This window comes from Eutrema salsugineum, unplaced genomic scaffold (genome assembly GCF_000478725.1).
Source record: "Eutrema salsugineum unplaced genomic scaffold, Eutsalg1_0 scaffold_1, whole genome shotgun sequence".
NCBI lineage: Eukaryota > Viridiplantae > Streptophyta > Magnoliopsida > Brassicales > Brassicaceae > Eutrema > Eutrema salsugineum.
This window is the reverse complement of record NW_006256909.1, coordinates 15767453-15793263: the sequence shown is the minus strand read 5'-3', so window position 1 is coordinate 15793263 and position 25811 is coordinate 15767453. Positions and strand designations below refer to the sequence as shown.

Sequence of the window (25811 nt, the reverse complement as noted above, 5' to 3'; positions counted from 1 at the left end):
AATTAGTATCGACAAATAAGGGTTAATTATTTGAAAACAAAAAATTAGTAATTTTAATTTACTTACCATCATAAGCCGTCTTCCGACAAAAGGAATCTGGCCGGAGGTGTGCGGAACGTTCTTCCGATTTCCCGCATCGTCAGTAGAGTTCCTGAAAAATATTTTCATTAGAATCTATTATAAGAATTAATGAAAACAAATAATGTAAATATTATTGGAATTAACTACTTACCTAGATCCGGAACACTTGACGGCCGTAGTCTGGTTGTGCGGATCCAACTAGTACTGGACAAGGCCCCGCCAGACGGTATTGGCCATAGGCGTCGGCTTGGCCTTGTCGCCGTCAACCTCCCACTTCCGTTTCCAGTCGGAAACGGTGTTGTTGAGGCGGAATTTGACCTTCTCCTTGAAAGCCGTCTCCACACGTCCGTGTGCGGATGTTTCCCAATGCCAGTTTTGCTAGGAAAAAAAAAGAAGTTAGTAATTATTGTAAAAAATTAATATTTAAAATTAAAATTAAACGAAATTGTAAATTACTTACCGCAAAACACTTGAACCAAGTGTCAAGTGTGGCCTGATCCAGCTTCTTCCAGCTGGTATGGGGTTGTACGAAAAACCCCTTGATGATATCCGCAACGTTACGACCGACTGCATTGTCGGTCGTAAACCTAGTCAAAAGACAAAAGTAAATTAATTTCAAATATATAAGAATAATTCTTAATTAATTTAAAAATATTGTAGAAAAAAATTACGTACCAAAATGTGCCCGGAGCTCGATCCGGGTCGAGTTTGTTCATGGTCTCACGACCCGGCTGTGCCAGAAGATCTTGTACCGTAAACTGGGCATACGGTACAGACGGGATCGGATCAGCCTCAGGCTCGGTCTGTATGGGAGCCGCTGGTTGGGCTGGTGGTGGTGGAGGCGGTGTCGGCTGCGGTACAACGACCGGTTGGGAAACCGTCCGTTGTGTGCCCGAGGACTCCGGGATGGCTGATCCGGTCGCCGAGGTAGACGGGACCGAACCGTCAGAATCGACCAGTTGTCGGTAGTGAAATCTCTTAGCCCGAGGAGCCATATCGACAGAATCTACAAAATTCAAAAAAAATTGTTACTAATTGTGCAAATATTTATTTAAATTTACAAAATCCGGGCCTATCTAAATTCCGAAACCTAAATCTAAATTCCGAACCTAAATCTAAATTCCGAACCTAAATGTATAAGAATATGTAATGAATTTAATTTAAAAAAAAAACTTACAAGTATTGGCTGGGAGAGTAGGGAGAGAGGGAGTGGGTTAGGGTTTAGAGAGAGAAAGTATTGTAGAGAGAGAGGGGAGAAGAGAGGAATGAGCGACGAAAGGGGGAAAACTCGCGTCCCTTATATAGATTTTGTGATCGTCATAAAATCGTCGTAACTTTGCGATGATTTTACGACGATTCGGTTGTATAACAGTCGGTCCACTGCATGAAATGACACGTGTCGTGATGGGAGCGTTTGACCGTTATGACGGTTTTACGACGATTTTACCCAAAACCGTCATAAAATCGTCGTAACGTCTAAACATTTATAACATCGTACCTCGGATCAAGAGCCTATCCGGTGCAAACGTTACGACGGTTTTACGATGGTTTTAGAGAACTTCGACGTAAAACCGTCGTAAATTTACGATTATATTACGACGGTTTTACAAAGTTTTTTAAAAAAGTGAGTAAACCCTAAATCTTATAAATGGGATATTGAATGAAGAACAATGCAAAGGTTATTGTATCCTAACATATAACAAAAGGTTTACAACTTTGCATGTATGATGGATTTGTGACATGAGATAGTAAAAATTGAAATTCCGTAATCTAATATATAACCTTTCACTTAACATTTACGAAAACATGCATGAACTTGTAAATATGTATGTTTTTTTTTCAAATTTTTGATTTTGATCAGATTGATAGCATTTCATATAAAATAAGATAACCAATCAAAAACATTTGTGAAATATCTTACAACCAATAAGATATAAAAGATTCAAATTCTTGGATTTCAACATTACGACGATTTTACGACGAAATAGTGTACTCGTCGTAAAACCGTCGTAACCTTACGACGATATTACGATGGTTCGTCGTAAAGACGTCGTAATGTTGAAACCCTATTCATTCAGGGCTTAAAACCTAGACTTAGGGTTTAGGGTTTAGAAAAACCGTCGTAAAACTGTCGTAAAATCGAATTTTAGGGTTTTTAAAAAATTCAAACAAACAAAGTTACAAATTACATAAACCCAAACATTCACTAAATACAATGCATGAAACTCAATCAGATTCATCTTCCTCTATTTCTTCATCACCATCACCGTCTTCTTCCGCCAAATCGTCATCATCGGTTTCAGCAAACTCATCATCACCTTCTTCTTCTGTATCATCGGGAAGATCTTCAACTTGCCTGTTCCGAGGGTCTATTAAGAAAATCTCCTCATCAACATCTGGTTCAGACAGATCTACGCAAGTGTCCTGTTGAAGTGGAACATCCTCAACCCCTACAATCTTGTCCCTCGGAGCCACTTTAACTACAGCTAACCATGAAATTCCTGTTGATCGAACTCGAGGGTATGGCAGAAACGTTACCTGTTTTGCTTGAGAAGCTAATATAAATGGCTCAAACCTGTTGTACCGTCGTGATTTGTTCACGTCAACAACTCCAAACTTGTTTAGACGTACCCCTCTTCCAACAGTTGGATCAAACCAATCACATTTGAAGAGAACAATTTTCAGCCTTAACAATCTAGGATACTCTACTTCAATTATTTCTTGCAGAACTCCATAAAAATCGATTTCACCCCTCACACAAACTCCATAGTTAGTTGTCGCCCGCTTTGCACCGTGACGGTATGTGTGAAAAACATAGCCCCGAGTGAAATATATTGAGGCTGTAGTTATTTTTGCCATCAGACCTAGTAGTAACTCATGGAACCATGTTGGAAATTCATCCGGATCATTCAGGTCCACCTAATAAGAAAAAAATTCTGCTTTAATTTCTTGATTTGGATATATAGCAAATTAAAGTAGTCTTTTAATTAAAATTTTATACGTACTTGTCCTTTTAACCACTGGGCATAGTGTTGATCTTTACGATCATTGATTTCAGTTTCAGAAACCCCAGATATGCAATCTTTAACCTCATCAACAAATGTGCTGAGAAAAACACCAATATAGTTATTAATATTGACAACTCATATAAAGATATTATTAATTAAAAAGTACCTTTCATACGATGACAACTCTTCACAATTTAACAGGATATACGTATGTGCACTGTGATAATCTTTTTCATTGGACCACCAAACATCTTTTAGTTTTCCACTAAGACGTCCGATCGGCGAGAATATGTCAGGTACACCTTCAACGGCATATGTATGGCCAACTCCTCCATCATCATATCGAAGAGTAGCTCTTTTGCGTGTTCGTACTTTCGGTGCAAAATAGTATGAAGTGAAGTGTGAAGTCTCTTGCGTCAAGCTTCCCGCCACAATTGAGCCTTCCACTTTAGCTAGGTTTTTGGCTTTACCTTTAAGATGCTTCATGAAACGCTCGAACGGATACATCCACCTGTACTGAACGGGTCCACCGAGCTTTGCTTCGTGTGGGAGATGAACAGGAAGATGTTCCATAACATCAAATAATGATGGTGGGAAGATCTTTTCCAAATTGCACAAAAAATTGGAATATTCAATGCCAGTTGTGATATTACATCAACTGATAATGTTCGTGTACTAAGATCCCGAAAAAAGCACCAATGCCTCCAATAGCTTCATGGACGTTTTTGGGCAAGAGTTCAGCAAATGCAAATGGAAATAATCGTTGCATAAACACATGGCAGTCATGGCTTTTCATCCCAGCAAACTTTACCCCCTTCTCAACAGATTTGGAAAGATTAGAGCCATACCCATCAGGAAATTTAACGTCAGAAGAAACCCATCTGAACAATGCTGACTTTTGATCTGCACTCAACCGAAATACAGGAACTGGTGCTTTCCCGTTTCTCAGTAGATGCAACTCAATTCTGTTGCATAAATCAGGCAATTCCAATCTTGACTTACCATTGTCTTTTGTTCTTCCCGCTACGTTCATAATTGTATGCATGATGTTATCAAAAAAGTTTTTTTCAATGTGCATGACATCAAGATTGTGTCTGAGCAGATGATCTTTCCAATAAGGTAGTTGCCAAAAGATACTTTTCTTGTGCCAATTATGATGAACTCTATAACCTTCAGGCATATTTGCAGGAGTGTGCAAGTTTCCCCCCACGCGTTACTGTTTCCTCTGCCCTCCAATGATCGATTTGCGCCTGTATATCAGCTCCTGTTAAATTAACGGGTGGAGGGACATGTACACTTTTGTTCTTCATAAATAACCTCTTGTTCCTCCGATATGGATGGTTATCCGGTAAAAACCTCCGGTGACAATCAAACCAACAAGTTTTTCTACCATGTTTTAGCTGAAACGCATCAGTTCGATGAAGACAATAAGGACAAGATAGCCTCCCATGTGTAGTCCATCCTGATAGCATACCATAAGCGGGGAAATCGCTTATTGTCCACATAAGCACAGCCCGCATAGTAAAATATTTCCTCGTAGAACAGTCATATATACGAACGCCAGTATACCATAACTGATTCAACTCATGTTTGAGTGGCTGCAGAAATACATCGAGAGCTCGCTTCGGATGATTTGGACCTGGAACCAAAATACTTAGGAAAAGAAATTCCTTTTGCATGCACAAATCTGGAGGAAGGTTATAAGGAGTTAGGATTACTGGCCCTAATGAATATTGTCTACCAGACATACCAAATGGACTAAAACCATCAGTGCACAGACCAAGATAGACATTCCGTTTGAACTTAGCAAAATCTGGGTATACCATATTGAAGTGTTTCCATGCCTTCGCATCTGATGGATGAACAACTTCTCCATCTACTTGTGTATGTTCTGCATGCCAACTCATTGATGCAGCTGTCCTTTCAGATTGATAAAGCCGTTTTAAGCTATCAATTATAGGGAAATACCACATACGTTGGTATGGTATCCTTTTACGCCCACCAGTTTGCGGCCTGTATCTTGGTTTTTGGCAAAATCGACATTCCTCTAGCTGATTATCATCTTTCCAAAAAATCATACAGTTGTCAACACATACATCTATCATCTCAGAAGGTAGACCAAGACTAAAAATCAACTTCTGAATTTCATAGTATGTTCCCGCTGCCAAGTTATCCTCCGGTAGATACTCCTTCAGAAGATCAGCCCAATCATCCATGCAAACCTCAGCCAGGTTATGATCTGTTTTAATTGACATCATCCTAGCTGCCAACGATAATTTAGACAAGCCTTCTCTACATCCTTCGTAGATTGGCTGATTAGCATTGTTTAACAAATCATAAAATCGTTTGGCATCTACATTAGGTTCCTCATGCGTTTCATGAAATGCATCAGTCACCATTTCATGCATCCTATCATGATCTACACTTTGATCATATTGATACTGATTAGGCTGATGACCATAATTCGATTCATCAATATCAACATGACTTTGATAATTACTACTACTACCAGCATTCCCATGAGTATTACTGCCATATCCTTCTCCATGTAGATACCAAACAAAATATTGCGGCATAAACCCTCTATTTAATAAATGCGTCCACACGGTTTTGGTTAGTGTATACCTCGTATTCTTGCATTTCAAACAAGGACAAAACATCTTCCCACTATCTTTCGTTCTCTCCATATTTGTAGCCTGAAACATAAATATTTCTAACCCGTTCTTGAACTCTTCTGTCAACGCCCCATCTGAATCTTTACACATATACAACCAACTTCTTAGCTCGTATATAGACATCTTGAAAATAAACTCAAAATAATATCTCTTTTTATTGATTAGACAATAAAGGAGGTGGTCTCTTGTGTCACGTCTAGCCACGTGAATGGAGTAAATTAACCTTATAATATTATTACTTCTTTTTTTCAAAGTAATATAACTCTTAATTCGGGTTTCCAACAATGGACAACCCAATATATAAGGATTTACAACACTATACTAAAATTTAAGAGACCTACAATGGGTCTCCAAGATGAAGATGCTCTTATGTTTGAATGATGATGTGTTGTGATTGAATGAAGGAATGAAGATCTATTTATAGGAAAATTTCGGGCTTGACAACGCTTTTACGACGACTTTTTACGACGGTTTTACATTCAACAATAATATTACGACGAGTTTACGACGATTATGCGATAAAATCTTTCATCTACAATTGTTAGGTAAACATGTTTTAAATGTGTTTCACCTAACTTCTTTTTCGACGTAAAATCGTCGTAATATGTACATCGAAATGCAGTCGTCGTATATTCGTCGTAATTTTGTATCGAATTTACGACGATTTTACATTTACTAGCAAATCTCTCATTATCGATGTATAATCGTCGTAATTCGTCGTAAATTGTACGTCGAGTTTACGACGATTTTTTTATACGACAGTGTTATGATGGTTTTAAAATTAGACGTAAGATCGTCGTAAAATCGTTGTAAGTTTGCGACGATTTAAAAACCGTCGTAATGGACCGTTGGAAAACGATTGTTTTCTTGTAGTGGTCACTCTTCTCGTATCTGTGAACTCATCAGGTAACTGGTTTGCCAAGCTTTGCAAATGTATAATTTTCTGAACTTCCGCCTCGCGTTGATGGGTAGGGGATCAAGATAAGCCAAAGTTTGTGTACACCATGTGATATCCTTTGGTGATTCTCTTGATCCTCTCCCCAATGCTGGGAATTCATTTTCATCAAAGTGGCAGTCGGCAAAACGTGCCGTAAACATATCTCCAGTTATCAGTTCAAGATATCTTATAATACTTGGTGACATATAGCCGATATATATTCCCAATCTCCTTTGTGGCCCCATTTTTGTTATTTTCGGTGGGGCTATTGGGACATAGACCGCACATCCAAAAATACGAAGATGTGATACATTTGGCTCCTTGCCAGATGTTAACTGTATTGGGGAATATTCATTATATGCACTTGGCCTCATCTGGACCAATGCTCCAACATGTAATATAGCATGTCCCCATACAGTTATTGGGAGTTTTGTTCTCAATATTAACGGTCTTGCAATCAACTGCAACCGTTTTATCAAAGACTCAGCCATGCCATTTTGTGTATGAATATATGAAACCGGATGCTCAACATCGATTCCTAATGGCATACAATTGTCATTAAAGGCCGCTAAAGTGAATTCACCAGCGTTGTCAAGCCTTACTTTCTTTATGGCATAATCAGGGAATTGCGCTCTCAACCTGATTATTTGGGCAATGAATCTTGCGAAAGCCATATTTTTTGTGGTCAATAGACACACATGTGACCATCTACTAGATGCGTCAATTAATACCATAAAATATCTAAATGGCCCGCACGGTGGGTGAATCAGCCCACATATATCACCATGTATTCTTTATAAGAATACATAGGATTCATTCCCAACTTTGGCTGGTGAGGGCTTAGTTATGAGTTTTCCTTGAGAACATGTCTGACATGAAAACTCTCCCGATTGAAAAATCTTCTGGTTTTTCAATGGGTGGCCACTCGAATTTTGCACAATCCTTCTCACCATGACTGATCTAGGATGGCCAAATCTTTCATGCCATACTTTAAATGTACTAGTAAACCCTTGATTTACTGTAACATAGGATTCAGTCATATTTATTTTGTGCAATATAACCCAGAGGACATCATTGGTAATTCTTCCAATACATGTTTCCTCTCAGATATAATGCAAAGATACTCAATGCCATTCTTATATATACTTGCTATATGATATCCATTTCCTCGGATATCTTAAAAACTTAGCAAGTTTCTGCTAGATTTGGAGGAATATAACGCATCATTTGTTTCAAACTTTGTCCCCCTTGGCATTGAAAAATTAGCTCTTCCAGAGTCTATTATAATATTTGCATACCAGATATGGTACTCACGCTTCCGGCAGAGTTCTTTATTTTGAGACAGGAGAAATACTTTTTATCTTTAAGTATAGTTTGTGTCGTAGCACTGTCTGCTAGACATGTATCTTCATCCTGAATCTCAAACGATGACATGTTCTGAATCACAATATGCAAGAAAATGCATTTATAAACCAAAACATGATTTTAGAAATTATTTTATATCAAGAAAAACCTTTTCTTGTTAACAAAAATATATTACATTCTTATTTAAAATTACATTGGTTTTTCTTGTCTTCTTCAAGAAGACTTTATATTACATCGATCTTAATCGCTTTGAATCCGTTGATTCTTCAGGATCAACAAGGAAATCAGCGATATCAAGACGAGTATAATCACTTATGCCATCAAAGGAATGTCCAGCTTCATCAGAGATGAAATTGGTTTCAAAATTCTTTCCTTTATCTTTTTTCTTGGCATCTTGTGATGCTCGGTACAGATCGGCTAAATGTCTTGGCATACGACAGGTTTTTGCCCAATGATTTTTCATGCCACATCTGTAAAAAGCAGTTTCTTTTTGCTTTCCTGCTTCCCTACCAACATCATTTTGTCTTCTTCGTCCCCAACCTCGTCCGCGACCGCGGTTACGGCCTCGACCGCGCCCGCGTCCTCGTTCGGTTCTAATATTTTCACTGGATGACGCAACATTCGCTTCTGGGAATGGCGATGATCCAGTTGGACGAGTTTGATGGTTTAACATCACGAGCTGATTATTTTGTTCAGCTACAAGGAGGACTTGCATCAACTCCGAGTAAGTGGTGTAACCTTTTGCCCGATATTGTTGTTGCAGGATTACATTTCCAGGATGAAATGTTTGGAGAGTTTTTTCGATCATGTCGAAATCACTTACCTCATGTCCATATAACATCATCCTGGAAGCAATTCCGAACATAGCTGAATTATATTCACCAACACTTTTGTAATCCTGGAACCAGTGGTTCAACCACTCATATTTGACTTTCGGTAAGATCACATATTTCTGGTGATCAAACCTATCTTTGAGAGATTGCCAAAGATCTGCAGGATCTTCTTTCGTGATGTATTCCTCTTTTAAACTATTATCGATGTGGTGGAGCAAAAATATCATGGCTTTCGCCTTTTTCTCATCTGATGTCGTTTCCGACTTATTGATGGTATCGAGAAGCCCGTTTCCTCTTAGATGCATTTTTGCATCTACGCCCATGACATGTAATTTTTACCAGACACATCAATGGCAAGGATTTCGAGCTTTGCTAAATTTGACATGATAACTGTATGTATATCATAAATTTAGCGGAAATTCAATTAAAGTTTTTGTTTTTAAAGAAATATGATAAAAAAACTTTTGAATATGCATGTATAATAAAAATATATACTTAGACAATATAGAGACAGAATTTTCTATATAATTGAGGAGGCAGAACCTATTATAATTTTGAGGAGGAGGTATAATATTCTACTCCACAAATATAAAATCAAGGAGGAAGCTTAGCCTTCCACTCCATTAATATGATCTGGGGAGACATAGTCTACCATATAATCATATGATCGTGAAGGCATAGCCTATCATACGATCGGTTCGGGGAAGACAGAACCTATCATCCCGTAAACTTAAAATAAATTGAACATAAATTTAAATTAACGGTTTGGGGAAGGCACTTATCATCCCAAAATAATACATAAACTTAAAATAAATTAAATATAAATTTAAATCTTACCTCTTTGGATATAAGAACGGATCGAAAAACGTTCGTGCTGATAACGTTTTGTAAACTATAATTGATAAGGCAAGATTTGTTTATATATATGTATGTATATAATATGTATAAGAAGGAGAGAAAGTGAGTGGAAGTATACCGACGATATATGAAGAAGAAGTTTTTAATTAACTTCAGTTTCATCCAAAATGAAATGGAGAAGTATCATCTATTTATAAGACCATCATTATCCCTAAAACCTTTCATAAGTTTCTTAACAATTTTTTATTGTTAAACATGAGTTAAAAAACCTCCTTAAAAAACCCAATATTTTCAATGGTACATTGGTAGAATTTCATTAGGTTTCTTAAAAAAGGAGAAGAGCAAAAGTGAAAGAAGAGAAGAAGAAGCAGATGAGAAGAAGAAGCAGATGAGAAGCAAAGTAGAAGAGATGGTGTGATCGGATGGTAAGAAAGAAGCAGACACGATGAAGAAGCAAAGCAGACACGAAGAAGCAGACACGAAAATGGTAAGAAAGAAGAGAAGAATACATGAAGAAGAAGAACCAGATGAGAAGTAGAAAGAAGCAAAAGCAAATGAGAAGCACCGGCTTCACGGAGAGGCATCGCTGTGAAGAGAAGAGCACCGGTTTTTTTAAGGCCACCACTCTCTCCGGCGCACAGCTGCTCTCCTTCGAAGCCAACGACGACGACGTTTGGTTCTTCGTCTCGTTCACTCGTAACCGCCGATTACGGCTCAGACGTGGATACGAAAGTGGTGACTAGTAGTTCGAATCTAGAGAAATAAAGAGAATTGGAAATGAAATGTTCAAGAAAGGCAAGCAGCGGAGACGAATCAAATTGGAGAGGAATCGTCGAAGAAGAAGAAAGAAAGAATGGGAAGAGAAGAAAGAAAAAAATTTCAGTCTTTTTTTTAACCAATGCAACGAAGACACGTAGCAATAAGAATCGGTTCTTTTTGATCCTAAATAAGAATCGATATTTCTGATTTTCTGTATTTTTGGTTTTTCTTTTTTTATTTAAATCCCTAAGAAACACAGTTAGAAACTACGATAATGATGCTCTAAGGGGAAGCAAACATAAACTACGACAAATAAAAGGTGATGAAATCTACACATCATCACCTTAAGGGTAGATAAATATTGTGGTGAAAAATCATTTACTTAATAATCTAATCCTTAGTTACGATAACCTACAGTAGAAACTCTATAAATTAATACTCGATAAATTAATAAATATTATAAATTAATAATTTTTCTAGGTTCTGAATTGGGCCAGTTCAAAATATAACTTGATTCAATAAGATAATAAGATAATAATTTTAACAAAACTCATACGTAAATATATGATCCCATTAATATTATAAATTAATAATTACCATAAATATAATTTAATATAAACATATAAATAAGATAATCTATTAAAATATGAATTTAATGATGTTTTTATTTATTTTAACTTAAACTTAAATTTTTCTTAGAAATCATCTTTAACATTAGAAAAAATTGCTTAAAGATTATAATTTTTTAAAAATAATCTCTTTCAAAATTAATAAAAAATAGGAAATATTTTTTTCTTTAAAATCTATAAATTAATAACTCTATAAATTAATAAAATGTCAAAGTCCCAACATTATTAATTTATAGAGTTTTTACTGTATCTAATTTTTAGACAGAGAAAAATCATTTTTTTCCTACTTTTTTTTTTAACAAGCTAAACAAAAATAATAATTGAAATCCCTTTTAGAAACCCTGAATCGATCCGCAAAACGCACGGTCATAAGGGGAACAACCCTAAACCTAACCCCTCCGACGCAAACAGAGACTTAGACTCACTCTCCTCTCATATATAAACCGAAGCCACAAACTATTAAAACCCTTTCTTCTTCTTTTTGTTTAGACCTTTTTTTCTTTTTCAAAACTTCTTCGTCGTTACTCCCTCGCCGACGAATGCAAGGGAATCGCGACGGTCCCTGGTCTCTAGGCGCCTCCGGGAACGGTGGGAGCGGCAGAGGCAACGGTGTTCCCGGTGGTTATCTTCCTCAATCGGCGAATCCAGTGTTTCCCAATTTCAATGTTCATCAACAACCAATTAGATACCCTCTGCCTCAGTTTCCGGCGAGTTTTTACCGCCCTAATTTCCCAGACTTACCTAGCTTCACCTTCGGAAATGCTAATCTCCATACCCAGCAGAATCTCAACTTCCCTCTCCGTCAAATCCCTCACCAATTCGGCGCCGGCGCTAATGTTTACCTTCAATCTCATGGACAAAGCTTCTCTTTCCCTCCCCAGTCTCTCCCTAGTATCGATATTGATGTCTCTCAGAACCGTGGATCGACCGGAGTTGGAGCTGGAGCTTTCGAGAGCTCTTCATTGAAACGAAGGCGTCAAGAGGTTATACAGGGGACTGATGTGGTCGTCAAAGAGGTCCCCAATTCTAATTTCGCTATCGGTGATGATAGTGGCGGGTCTAGAATCCAAGGAGGTAACGGGTCATCGGAGAAGTCTTCCTCAAAGCCAAAGCGCAAAGTAGAAGTCATGCGGATCGATAAAGCCGTCGACAAGACGCGTAAATCAGTGATTGCTTCTGGAGAGAGCGTCTCTTCGACTAGAGTGTCGCGATCGGTTCTAGAAGAGCTTCAGGCTGATTCATGGCGTTCCTTGGGTGTGCAAATGCAAGATGTTCCTTCACTTCGCCAACTTATGGCCCTTGAAGGCAAGGTGAGTGAATCTTTCTCTATGAAGTTAGTGTGCAGGTTTGATTTTTCTCCTTCTGTCAAGCCTTTGAATCTTTAGCAATGATGTGCGTTTCTTGATTGTCTTGTAGGTTAATGCATTTATTCACTGCTATGTTGGGGCTAGAAGAATCGTGACACTACATGATTTGGAAGTGGCTATATGCCGAAACGAGTTTGTTGATTCTTTCGATGATCTAGAGTTGGGACCTTTGACGCAGCATCCACTAGTCTTGCTCTATTTTCCATCCATATCCAGCTCTTCTGACCCAGTTCAGATCACTAGTGAGGAGATAATAGCGTTTCTTGATAGCTATATGTGCACCACAGATGATGTTAAGCTTGATGGATTCCTGAGTTTCGTTGCTGATAAAAAATCAGTTTCAAGCAAGGATAAACTTGGTGTGCGTATTCAGAGTTTGCGGTATGATATCGTTTCTCTTGGATTATCTAAACCTGCTTAAGGGTTTTATCTTTTCCAGCAATTTATGTGAGAGTTTGTCTTAAATTTGTTGATTTTTTTTATACGTAGAAATTGGACTCATCCTATTGTTTTAATTGGTTGTATATGTTCTCTTTTTTGTTCTTTTTTTTTGCGATAGATCTAGTTATGTAAGATATTTCGTTCTCAGCTTATTCCTAGTATGAACTGCATTAACTGATTATATGTGATCAATGCATTTTTATAGGATGTATGTATCTTTCATTCAAGACGCAAAGAGACAAGAAGGTGAAACACTGAAAATTTTACTGACTGAACTGCATCAGAAGTATCAGATCCCCTCATCAAAGAAACAATCGAGAAATAAATCCCTTACTGTCTCTGAGCGTGCTGACTCGTTTGCTTTACATCATAAGGATTATTGTGGCAAGCATATAAGATTTGATTCATCAAGCTCAGATGAGAATGATAGTATTGATTATGAGGTTAAAAATCTTAGTAGTTCTGACCATATCAGTAGTTGTCCATATCCATCTGTTGCGGAAGAAATGAAGCGGCTTGGGGGCTCCAATAAGAAAAGGAAGACTGAAAGTAATCATGAAAAATCTGATTCTTCCAAAGTGCGTAGAAGAGCCCCCTCTAAATTACATAGTGGGAATGCGAATCAAGAGATACCTAAATCAGTTGATGATTCTGATGCTAAGAAGGTTTTCAATGTCGATGAGGCTGATTTCACACTCACTGAAGGAGCTTTGAGAGAGTTCATTTCAATTTGGAAGGACAACTGTAAAGAGCTTAGCATTTCTACAGTAAGTCCACGTTGGGTATATTGAGATTGTAGGACTGTTCAAATCATATATCAGATATATCTTTTTGCTTGAATCCGAGAGTGAATTTTCTTAAGCAAGGAGCGGAGGCCGCATGCTGTTTTTCTTTTTCTAATACTCTCGTTTATTGTTTGTAGTGTGTCGAGAGAATGTTGTCTTTTTACAACTTGGGTGGCTCTGAAGTACGAGCCCAGAATAAAAGAGCTAAAGCAATGTCATCATTTCCATTTGTTGGATTACTAAATGTCGCTGTGAGTGGTCATATTACTTTTAGTTTAAAACTTTTGCATGTTTAATTTGTGTGATTTCTTGGGATGTATTTTTTCTTTGTTTTCTTTCTTTAAATAGTTCAATTGAAGAATATTATTTCAGAAATTACCTCTCTCAAAGAAAACCTGTCCTGTTTTTAACTCATTATAATGCCTCTTCTGTATATCCTGTCCACATTTTTCTTACTTGGACGGCCTCCTAATCCAAAGATGTATTCTTGTCTTTGAAACACTTGCTTTTTTTCTTTCTCTGTGGTTTGGCTGTTTTCTCGTTCCTCGCAATTTGGATAGAACAAAAGGATGGTTGGCTACTACATTCAAGAGTTTCCTCCTTAAAATATATCAGCACTGTTTTTTTGTTTTTCATCGATCAAAGTTTGTTGAAGCAAAAGCTGTTGTTTTTGTCACCTTGAAGGTGCCAAATGATGTGGTTTATGATTTTTAGGTTTGTGTGAAGTGAGCAATTATTTTCGAATAGGATGGGAGATAGTTTCACCCTTGCTATCCCGATTTATATACAAACTCGTTTTCTATTGCACTTACCCGTTTTACTTTTTGCTTTACTCTTTTTCTGTCTTTTCTACAACTACATGGTTTAAAGCGGTTTCCCTTGTTATTTTTTCTGTTCCTTGTGTTTTTTGTGTGTGTGTGTGTGTGGTTCAAGCCTCTTGCTCTTGCCTTGAGACTTAGCACCCAGTTGCAAAGTCTTGGAGTTGAGTTCGGCAAATGTAGAAAACTTCCCTAGTTCAGCTTTGCTCTTTGATTCTGTATGAGCAGTTGAGCACATCACAATGTCACTGATGCAGGCTGGGAAAGGATAAAAATACTACTATGTGGATCATTCATAACGCTTCCGTGTCTTTCTTCAAGTGTCTTTGTTTCTTCCTGGCAATCAGATTTTCCTCCTATAAATAATCAGAAGAGAACAAAACGGCAAGGGTGCACAAAACTTATAGGTGCAATGGGGAATCTGTTGCAGGGACTATAATCTCTTATTTTTGATATTTCATTTTCTTTTTCTGAAAAAAAAGTTGCAGTTGTTTTCCGTATTTGAGTACGGGTTTTGCTCTGTGACTTCTTATTTTTGATTTGTAATGTTCAACTAACACAAAGAAATATGATGCATCGTTATAACGTAGGAAATTATTTTAGAACATTGAAATGTCTCGCATCTTGTTTAGAGAAAGAATGCTCTTGTTTTCTGTATATTGACTTTGATCTTTCTTTATTAATCAAGACCAGCTTTTTTTTTTTATGTGACTTTTGGAACAGTATAGATGTTTTCTGTGGATTGATTACCTTTCTCTGTTCTATCAAGACCCCTTTGTTCTATGTGATTTTTTATCCACTACATATGACATGCTTCTTTTCCCCATTGTGGTAGAATGAGTATCTTTAAAGATAAGATTAATATGAAACGCTTCCAGAGCAAAGCTTATGCCAAGCGCTGTTTTTTTGTTGTTCTGGAAGAATACAACTTTTTCTTCACTTTGAGCAGAAAGAAGTGGAAAATTTTCTCTGTTTTTTTTTTCTCCGTTAAAATGAACGCTAACTTGCTATGGAAGCGTTTCATATTATGTTATTTCATTTGAAAAATGTATGGAAAAAAGCTGATGTTTTCTCATTTGCTTGCGTGCAGTGATTTTTTATTGTGGAGATGAGCTTCCAATATCCATCCTCTCTTATTTTTGCTTCATTTTATTTTTCCCCTCTTGTGTTGCATTTGCAGGTAACCTCAATGAAACGTGGGATGTATGATAGCATATATGATAATTTGCAAACAACGAGCCCTAGTGATATGACTAGTCCAGGCTCAGGAAATCAAGTAGATGATATTAAGCCAAGTGAAAACAGTGAGCTAAACAAAACTCAGCTTGTTGTGCCTCCAAAACACAGTGAGTATATAATTGGTCTCTATCTTCATGTTGAGTTTTGGTTTATTGTTGTTTTAAAATTATTATTCAAATTGTATGGTCAAGCTCCACTGTACAATCATGATAAGTATTACTCAAAATAGATGCTGTTTTCTGAGAATGCATTATCTTGCACCTTTCAATCTGATCAATTTTATGTATTAGGCAACACTGTTGAAGACATTATAAGAAGGCTTTCCTTGTATTTTGAGCATGATATTTCTGGAGAGAAGCACATTAGTATCTTTAGGAAGCTACAGACTTGCGAGGTTTTGTTGGCAGAGCAATTTCAAGTACAGGATTTTGAGTCTCTTGGTTGGGGTGGGTTTTTCACTTTCTTGGAAAAACATATGTTGCTGCTACCAACACACCTTCAAAGATTTCTAGCTAGAGAATTACAGGAAGAGTCTCCCTTGGAGGTCCACGTTAATGAAAATCTGCTGACTCTATTGTTATCGCAAGCTTCGGAATTTTCAGGTGGTAATGTAATATCTAGACAGATGGTAGCTCGAATGCTTGCAGAACAATTTCCATCAATCAGTTTCAAGGTTGTAGGAAACGATTCAGAAGAAAATTTCACTAGAATCATTGGTAGCTACAAGGAGAAATCTGGTTCTAAATGTGTTCTCTTTTCTGCAACATTGTTGGGCGCGGAAAACTCTTTGGCCAGTAAGCATTTAGAAGAATCCTTGACAGTAGGAAATGATACTGACTCAAGAAGCAGACCTCTTAGTGCTGTTTCATCCAAAGAGGTCTTAGATGTTTTGCTTAGGGTTCCGTTGTTGTCAGACTTAAACTCATGGTGTCACTGGGATCTTAAGTTTGCTCCATACTATGGTCCTCTTTTGGAATGTTTAAATGAGATTAATTCGAAAGATCTGTTGTGTCTAGTGACAAGGGATGGTAAGACTATCCGGACAGATCCTTCTGCAACAGCAGATTCATTCTTAGAGGCTGCTCTTCAAGGATCTGCTTACCGTACTGCTGCGCAGTTGTTGTCGTTGATATCACTGAATGGACGAACACATTTACCATTTTCCCTTCTAAAATGCTACGCCAAACGTGCATTTGAAGTATTTTTAGATAACCATTCTGTGGAGATGGAGGTAAATGATATAAATTCTCTTGTGGCTGTAGAACAGAAAACTAAAGTGGATAAAAGTGATTATGCTGCCTCAAAGTTTCTTCTTGATTGTCTGGGCTATTTACCTGGGGAGTTTCGCAGTTTAGCTGTTGATGTCTTGTTATCGGGACTACGTTCTGTTGTTAAAGATGCTCCTATAAGAGTTTTGTCTGCATGCGAGAACACAGAGCAGCGCATCATGCTGCATGATGCCGGATTGGTTCTAGGCATTGTTGAGTGGATTAATGATTACCATGAGTTTTGCTCATCATTTTCCCCGAACTCTGCAACAGTGAAAAATGCCTCGTCCAACTTAGATTCTGGCTCAGGTTTTATGCAAAAAGAATCGGAGGACCTAATTAATTCTGACCAAAGATGCATGATCGTATCAGAGAAATCGTGTGAAAAAAATAAAGAACCTTATGACTCTTGTCACACTCTTGGTGGTGATGGGGCTTTATGTGATTCTGTTGGGGAGGCTTTCACTCAAACTGCACCTGAATTTCTTGATAATCCAGCCTCTGTTATTGATTTAATCAGACGGGATGAGTTTGGGCTGGATTCAAGTTCTTCTGGTGCTGAGACGAGTATGCTGCAGAAACAACATGCTCGGTTAGGAAGAGCACTTCAGTGTTTGTCCCAGGAATTGTATTCTCAAGATTCCCACTTTATTCTCGAACTCGTGAGAATTCTTGCCTTCTTTTTCTCTTTGTACAAAATCCTCTTACAAGCATGTTAATCGGGTTTGCTTGAATACATAGTTGGTGCAGTCTTGTGCATATGTGCATCCTATAACCGAGTTCTACTCTGCCTAGATGATTAGTAATTAGGCAATACTGTTATGCTGTCAACTTGTAGATGTTTCCGTTATCATTTGTTTTTTTTTTTGTATTGGGGAGAGTTAATCAGTATTAAAATGTTTATTGGCCTTGTGAGGGACATCTATGGGTTTCTCTTCTGCTGAAGTAGACAATAGCATAGGTTGTTAGATGTTTTCTTTATCACTATTTGTGTAAATAAGAGAGATTTAATGGACATTCAATTTGTCAATCTCTGACGCTCTTGCTACTGTTGCTTCAGGTTCAAAATGCAGATGACAATAAGTACCCTGAACATGTGGAACCCACACTCACATTCATTCTTCAGAAGACTGGTATTGTTGTTTTAAACAATGAGTGTGGCTTCATGCCTGAGAACATCCGGGCCCTGTGTGATGTTGGTCGATCAACAAAGAAAGGATCTGGTGGATACATAGGGAAGAAAGGAATTGGCTTCAAATCAGTGTTTCGGGTATGGCAAACATAATTCATCTTATAGAGTATGATTTTGTTGTTTATGCGACTATTGAACCCAAGCTTTAATGAGTTTAGGATTATAGTATGCTAAGCTAAGAAATTGGCTATAGGAATATTATTCAAAAACATGTCTTCAAAGACATGGCAGCTTGAAATGACGTATATGAACTTCAACCTCATGTTATAGAGGGTTTATAGCAAATTCTTTTCTCAAAAAAATCTATTCTAACACTCTTTCTTGTGTTCGCTTTCCAGGTTTCTGATGCTCCTGAGATCCACTCAAATGGTTTCCATTTTAAGTTTGATATAAGTGAGGGTCAGATTGGATACATTTTACCCACTGTCGTACCTCCTCATGATATTGAATCACTTACCAACATGTTATCTGGCCGTGCTTTACAACTGAAGGATGCAAGATGGAACACTTGCATTACACTTCCTTTCAGAGCCATTGATTCCGAAAAAACAACAGTACATCACATTAAGCCTATGTTTTCAGACCTTCATCCTTCTTTATTACTCTTCCTACATCGCCTCCAGTGCATAGTATACAGAAACATGCTTGAGGATTCTATCGTGATCATGAGGAAAGAGGTTGTGAGTAAGAATATCGTAAAGGTTTCATGTGGGGAAAATAGCATGACATGGTTTGTGGCATCAGAGAAACTAAAGTCTGCCAATCTTCGTGATGGCGTTGAGACAACCGAGATTTCCATAGGATTTACTCTTGATTTGCTGGAGGATGGAACTTACAGATCATGTTTGATTCAAGAACCCGTTTTTGCTTTTCTTCCTCTAAGAACTTATGGATTGAAATTTATTATACAAGGGGATTTCATTCTTACATCATCGAGGGAGGATGTTGATGAGGATAGTCCTTGGAACCAGTGGTTGTTGTCAGAGTTTCCGGGTTTGTTTGTGGGTGCTCTAAGTTCCTTTTGCAGTCTTCCTTCTTTCACCCAGAGTCTAGGTAAAGCTGTGTCCTCATACATGCAGCTCGTACCTCTCGTTGGGGAAGTGCATGGGTTCTTTTCTTCTCTCCCTCGTTCTATTATATCTAGATTGAGAACAACAAATTGTTTGCTGCTTGAGGGAGACGGTGAACAATGGGTTCCTCCTTGCAAGGTTTTAAGAAACTGGAATGAAAAGATAAGGGTTCTTCTTAAGGATGGATTGCTTCAGGAGCATCTTGCTCTGGGCTTTTTGCACAAAGATATAATTTTGTCAGATTCCCTGTCAAGGGCACTGGGCATTGAAGACTATGGACCTAAGACTTTGGTGCAGATTCTTTCTTCATTGAGTCACAAGAAAGATTGTCTGAAATCAATGGGCTTTGCGTGGTTATCGTCTATTCTTACTGAACTTTACATTCTATTCCGATCTTCTAGCCAAGGTAATGTCGAGTTAGGTATAGATAAGACTCTTATAGACGGCCTTCACAAGATCCCATTTATTCCCCTGTCAAATGGTAGGTTCACCTCTTTAGATGAAGGCGCAGTATGGTTGCACCATGACTCCACTGGGTCTGATCTTGGTGATGTATTTGAAGCATTTCCTCTATTATATGGAAATCTCCGTATAACTGATCATTCCCTTCTTTTAGCGTCTTCTGTTGATGAAAAACACGCTGGGGATGACCTGGTCAACATGCTTTGCGCAGTTGGTGTTCAAAAGCTGTCAGCACATGAAATCATCAAAGTGCATATATTACCAGCCTTTGAGGCAAAGGGTAGAGGTACACCGGAGGGTTTAATGGTAGATTACTTATGCTTTGTGATGACACATCTACGATCTGGCTGCCATGCTTGTCACAACGAGAGGAAGTATATTATTTCTGAGTTAAGAAGCAAAGCTCTGATATTATCAAATTATGGGTTGAAACAGCTAGCTGAGGCGTCGATTCATTTCGGTGAAGAATTTGGAAACCAAGTTAACATGAAGAAGCTTACCAAAAACTTGGATTTATCGTGGCATGAGGTTGATGGTACCTACTTGAAACATCCAGCATCAAAATATTATGCATGTGGATTGAAGGAGTGGCGTGAATTTTTTCAAGAGATTGGAATAGCTGATTTTGTTCAAGTGGTTCAAGTTGAAAAGAGCATTGCTGAATTCTATTCTGTTTCGAATTATGAAAAGTATGATACCAACTTGTTATCTCCCGAGTTAACTGTTAGAGACTGGGAATCCCCGGAACTTGTTGATCTCTTGTCTCTCTTGCACAAAAGTAATGGCCGCAAAGGTTGCAAGTATCTTTTGGAAATCCTTGATAAACTGTGGGATGATTGCTACCATGGAAAAACAACTGTTAACTTTAACTTGGGTACAAATGGTGTCATCAGATCATCAAAGTCTTCATTTATGAGGGTAATTTGTGATTCTCAGTGGGTAGTTTCAAGCATGGACAAGAAATTTCATCTTGCAAAAGACCTCTATCATGATTGTGATGGTGTGCGGTCAATACTTGGCATGAATGCGCCCTATGCAGTACCGAAGGTTGGTTTGGTCCTTTCTTACTAAATGTGCTTGCTATTACAACTATTATTTCTAAAACAAGCAGCAAATAAATTGGCGTTTGAGTCTTTTTAAACGGACGTATAAAACTTAATTAGAGGTGTGGGTTCTTTGTGGGATGGGGTGTTGTTTAAATATCTTAAGTCTTGCTAGATAATTACTACCATATGGACCTCCTACATTGTCTAACTCAGCGAAGGAGTTCTTCCATCTATTTGCTTAACTTCGTATTATTGTGGAACAGGTTACAAGTGTCAAATTACTTAATGATATTGGTTTCAAGACCAAAGTTTGCCTTGATGATGCTCTGGAAATCCTAGAAGCTTGGGTACACTGTGGAGACTCTTTCAAATCAAGGTACAACTATATGGTTATGAAGAAACTATAACTTTGTGCTATTGTTTTTCATCACTGCCTCTTATTTCTTCTAGATTAATTTTCTGATTTTAACTACATTCCTTGTGCTTCTTAAGTACTGTTTTCTTTTCTCATTGTTACAAATAAGGAAGTATTTAAGCTACTGTTCACTGTCGTGCATTGGATGATATACTGCTATGACTATGCTGCTGATTATGATGCATAGTTAGCACTAAATATTAGTTCTGATGACAGGAACATCGAGTTCTACAGTTTTTAATGACTTTTTTTGGGTTAGTATGAACAGAGACCGTGGACTTAAAGACAAATTGTCCATATAATCTATTTTGAAATGAGTTCTTTTTTCCTCTCTATTATTGCATCATGCGTCGCCTAGTCAGTTCTTTGCTACATTTTCTAACGGTGTACAACGTTGTCTTTAATTTTGCAGCATCTCTCAGACAACCAGATTTTACAAGTTTTTGTGGAATGAAATGGCTGATTCAAAGCAGAAAATTACTGAAAAGCTCCATACATTCCCTTCTGTTTTTGTCCCACACGAAATTGGAAGTAGGCAGAATGATCTGATATCTGGAATATTCTTGTCAGTTGATGATGTTTACTGGAATGATTCTGCTGGCGTTTTAGATGAGATAAAAGATATCGGTTCGCAGATCAGCAGCGTTGTGGAATCATTGCATCGGAAAACATTGTGCAATATCTATCCAGGTCTCCATGACTTTTTTGTGAATGGGTGTGGAGTACCTGAAACGCCTTCTTTTCAAGAGTACCTTAAAATTCTAGGGCAGTTCGCCCATTATGTGTCACCCTCATGTGCTGCCAAGGCTGTAAGTTATTTACTTAACTAAATCAGTCTCGTCCTGTTTATCGTCTATCAATTTCTTTTCTCTGCTAAAGTGTTAAAGTTCATTTCCAGGTCTTCAAAATTTTCCTGAAGTGGAGTGATGATTTGAAATCTGGAAAATCTTCCGAAGATGTTGTTCATTTTAAAGAGAGACTTTCAGAACTCGACTTCACTGTCCTTCCTACTGAAAGTGATAAGTGGGTTTCCTTACACTCATCGTTTGGTCTCGTATGTTGGTGTGACGATGAGAAGTTAAAGAAAAGATTTAAAAAGAAGGATAATATTCAGTTTATTTACTTTGGGGAAAATGTGGACGAAGAGCAAGAAGTGCTTCAAACAAAAGTATCTGTGCTGATGCACAGCTTGGGAATTCCAAGTATTTCTGAGGTAACTAGTCCTCTCCTTGCACAAACATATATCGAATATTCAAGCACTTAGATTTACATGTAACGGCAAGAGTAAGCCTTTCGTGAAATGTGTTTCACTGTACTCCAAAAATCATCTGCGAGAACCATCATCATGTAGCTTTAACGTTTACCAGTGTAGAACTTATATGCCTGTTGCCTTCTCTATTATGTAACACAAGTTTCAATGGCCTTACACCTCCAATGTAACCTGTGATATTTTACGTATTTTTTTTCCAGGTGGTAAAGCGCGAAGCGAAATATGAAGGTTTGCGAGATAATAGTGTAACAGTGTCACTTGTGAACTGGGCTCTGCCTTATGCTCAGCGATATATGTTTACTCTGCATCATGAGAAGTATACCCAAACAAAAAACACTGTCCATAGTCAAGTCAAGCGGCTACAAGTCTTTGTTGTTGAGAAGTTGTGCTATAAGAACGTCATACCACAATATGACATAAGCTCTAAAAAGGAGTTCAAATGCAGCTCTCTTCTGCAGGTATGTCTTCTTTTGTTTATATTTCTTGCAATGATTTATCCAATAGATTTTTGAATTATAGAGTTGTGACATTGGCTCTGAGGCTATTCGAGACTCCTCTCTGTTTATATACAAGTAGATCTTTACTTCTGCCACAACAATGGTTTTGTAATACTTCAGAATTGTATGTTCCACTCTGGAAAATTAGCATGTGCTATGTTCAGAATCGGAAGGTTGCTCACTTTACTGATATGTTATATTTTTGATCTTGTTGTCTCCAGGATAAAGCTCTGTACACAACACCACATCTGGATTCTCATTCATTGTTCATGGAACTGTCTCGACTGTTTTTCAACGGAGTTCCTGATCTACATTTGGCAAATTTCCTTCACTTGATCAAAACAATGGCAGAATCTGGATTGAGAGAGGAGCAAATGGAATCATTCATTTTGAACAGTCAAAATGTTCAGAAGGTTCCTGATGGTGAAAAGATCTGGGTCCTAAAATCTGCTCTTAAAGCCAAGAAAAAAGCTGGAATAACCTTGAGCTGGTTACCTTCAAGTTCCAAAACAAGACATGGTTCTAGCGAGACCCACATTGATGATTCTAAACGAGAGCTGGCCTCTGGTCAGGCTAGCAGCAGCGAAGAGAATGTAACAGAGGCTCTTGAAAAACAAATACCGACTGAGATCACCGATACAAACTTGGTTGCTGGATATGATAATAGTGCAGGCACAAGTGCACAAGCTACTCAGCTAAATATATTGCAATCTATGCATACGAACAGTAGCTCAACGTCAGGGAATCAAGCTGATTTTCACCTCAATCCAAACCTTCTTCATGGATGGAACAATTCCGTCTCAGCTGACTTCAGCGAAAGAGATCAACTTCACACCGGCACACCTTGGGCTGCACAAGCGCTACAGACGGGTAAAAAAGGTGAAGAAATCGCTTACAGATACTTTGCTGCAAAATACGGCAAGGAGGCTCAGGTTAGATGGGTTAATGAGCAGAGCGAAACCGGTTTACCTTACGACCTGTTGATCGAAAGCCAAGGTGGTAAAATAGAGTACGTGGAGGTGAAAGCAACGGTGTCTACAAGGAAAGACTACTTCAATTTGACTGTGAGGGAATGGCAGTTTGCAAATGAGAAAGGAGAGAGTTACATTATTGCTCATGTTTTGTTAGGAAACAGTAATGCAATCCTCACACAGCATAGGAACCCTGTCAAGTTATGCCAAGAAGGTCTTCTCCGGTTATTGATTCTCATGCCTAACCAGCGAAACGTGGTCAATGTTGCATTTTAAACCCAATCAGATTCTTCTTTTTTTTTTAATTGCTAGATGAGGTTTCTTTTTTATTCTTCTGAAAATTATTAAGATTAAAGAACCTAGTCACAATGCAGAGCATAGTAATTACATCTGGAACATAAAAATGATAAACAAAAGCTTTGATTATCCATGATATCAGACTTTGCAAAAATATCTGCTGGGAAATTTCCATCTCTTGAGATCCATTGAAACTTGATATCTTCAAATTTCCTACTCCATTGCCATACTTCTCGTATCCAATTAAAGACTCCAGAGTTCAGCGATTCTTTTGTAACCAGCTTGACCGGATTTTTGCAGTCCCCTTCGAAGATAACTTTTTTGAAACCCTTAATCCAACAATTTTGCATAGCAATAATCAAGGCTTGAAACTCACTCTCTAGAGCATTGTTTGCTTGTGAACTTTCAGCTTGACCCATCCCCATATAATCTCCTTGATAATCCCTAATTACCCAACCAGCCTTGGATTTCCTTCTAAGTGTTAGATATGATCCATCATAATTTCACTTGATCCAGTCTTTTTCCGGTCGTTTCCATGTTTTTTGCACATGAAGAACGGGTCGTCGTGAGATACTCTGCTGTGTAGGGATCATTGTATCTCTAATAAATTGTTGTGAATCTAACCAGTCTTTGGCATCGTTCTGCGCTAAAGTCAGCGTTGTTCTCCAGGGAATATTTTTTCTGTTGAAAGAGGAGAAGAATGTTACGACTCTTCCATAGTCTCCACATGATCCATATAGCTAGTTGATGAACCTTTGTTGGCATTGGATTTTGTTGCTGGAGAATAGATTCCGATTTCGAATCTATTGTAGTATTTTGTATTGCGGAGGTTTTGATTAGGGAAGTTTGATGCTCTCTAAATCATTTGTGCATATGGACACTCGAAGAATAAATGTTCTGTAGTTTTTTGTCCTGCATTTAAACACCGAGGACATCGGAACTTACGAGTTATATGTCGTCTTTTCAAACACTCTCCAATTGGTAAAGCAGAGGATACCAATTTCCATATGAAGTGCTTAACTTTTTCCGCAGTGTTCAATTTCCATATCAAAGACTTGAGATGACGATTACCCGGAAGAGCTATTATGTTGTGACCTTTAGGTGAATGAGTAGCCAACCAATATGCAGATTTAACTGTATATATACCAGTTTTGGTATATTCCCAACCCAGTAAATCAGCAGAATCCCGTGAACCAACCCGCATAGAGAAAATGGTTTCAGCATCTTCATCAGTGACCAGCTGACGTATTTCTTCTTCTTTCCAACCATGGTAGATGAGGTTTATTTTGTAACAAAGATACAACATCAAAAATTAGTTCTATTTTTTGGTAGCAATCTAGTCATATTGATAAGAATCCCGAAATACATCAATGAAAATTGCAAATGAAACTGTCAGTTTTACTTTCTGGATGTGGGACAAGCTTGAGATGCTCTAACTTGTGCATAGCGAGACTAGTTATAACATCCATGTTGATCTCGTTTGGTGTCACTTCATTAAATACGTCATCCCCCCCCCCCCCCACACAAC

The 25811-nt window shown here is 37.9% G+C and overlaps 2 protein-coding genes across 2 annotated transcripts; one reads left to right on the top strand and one right to left on the bottom strand.

Moving 5' to 3' along the window:
- Nucleotides 1-8295: 8295 nt before the first annotated feature.
- On the bottom strand, nucleotides 8296-9204 carry LOC112082073. The gene has a single exon (XM_024149164.1). The coding sequence runs from the start codon at nucleotides 9202-9204 to the stop codon at nucleotides 8296-8298; it is 909 nt and encodes a 302-aa protein (XP_024004932.1).
- A 2480-nt stretch (nucleotides 9205-11684) lies between these two features.
- LOC18030059 lies at nucleotides 11685-24398 on the top strand. The gene is made up of 13 exons (XM_006414796.2): nucleotides 11685-12455; nucleotides 12562-12893; nucleotides 13159-13720; nucleotides 13876-13989; nucleotides 15737-15902; nucleotides 16086-17725; nucleotides 18124-18333; nucleotides 18594-20834; nucleotides 21097-21209; nucleotides 21661-22057; nucleotides 22147-22461; nucleotides 22719-22976; nucleotides 23237-24398. The coding sequence occupies exons 1-13, from the start codon at nucleotides 11685-11687 to the stop codon at nucleotides 24260-24262; spliced, it is 8145 nt and encodes a 2714-aa protein (XP_006414859.1). The 3' UTR covers nucleotides 24263-24398.
- Nucleotides 24399-25811: the final 1413 nt, after the last annotated feature.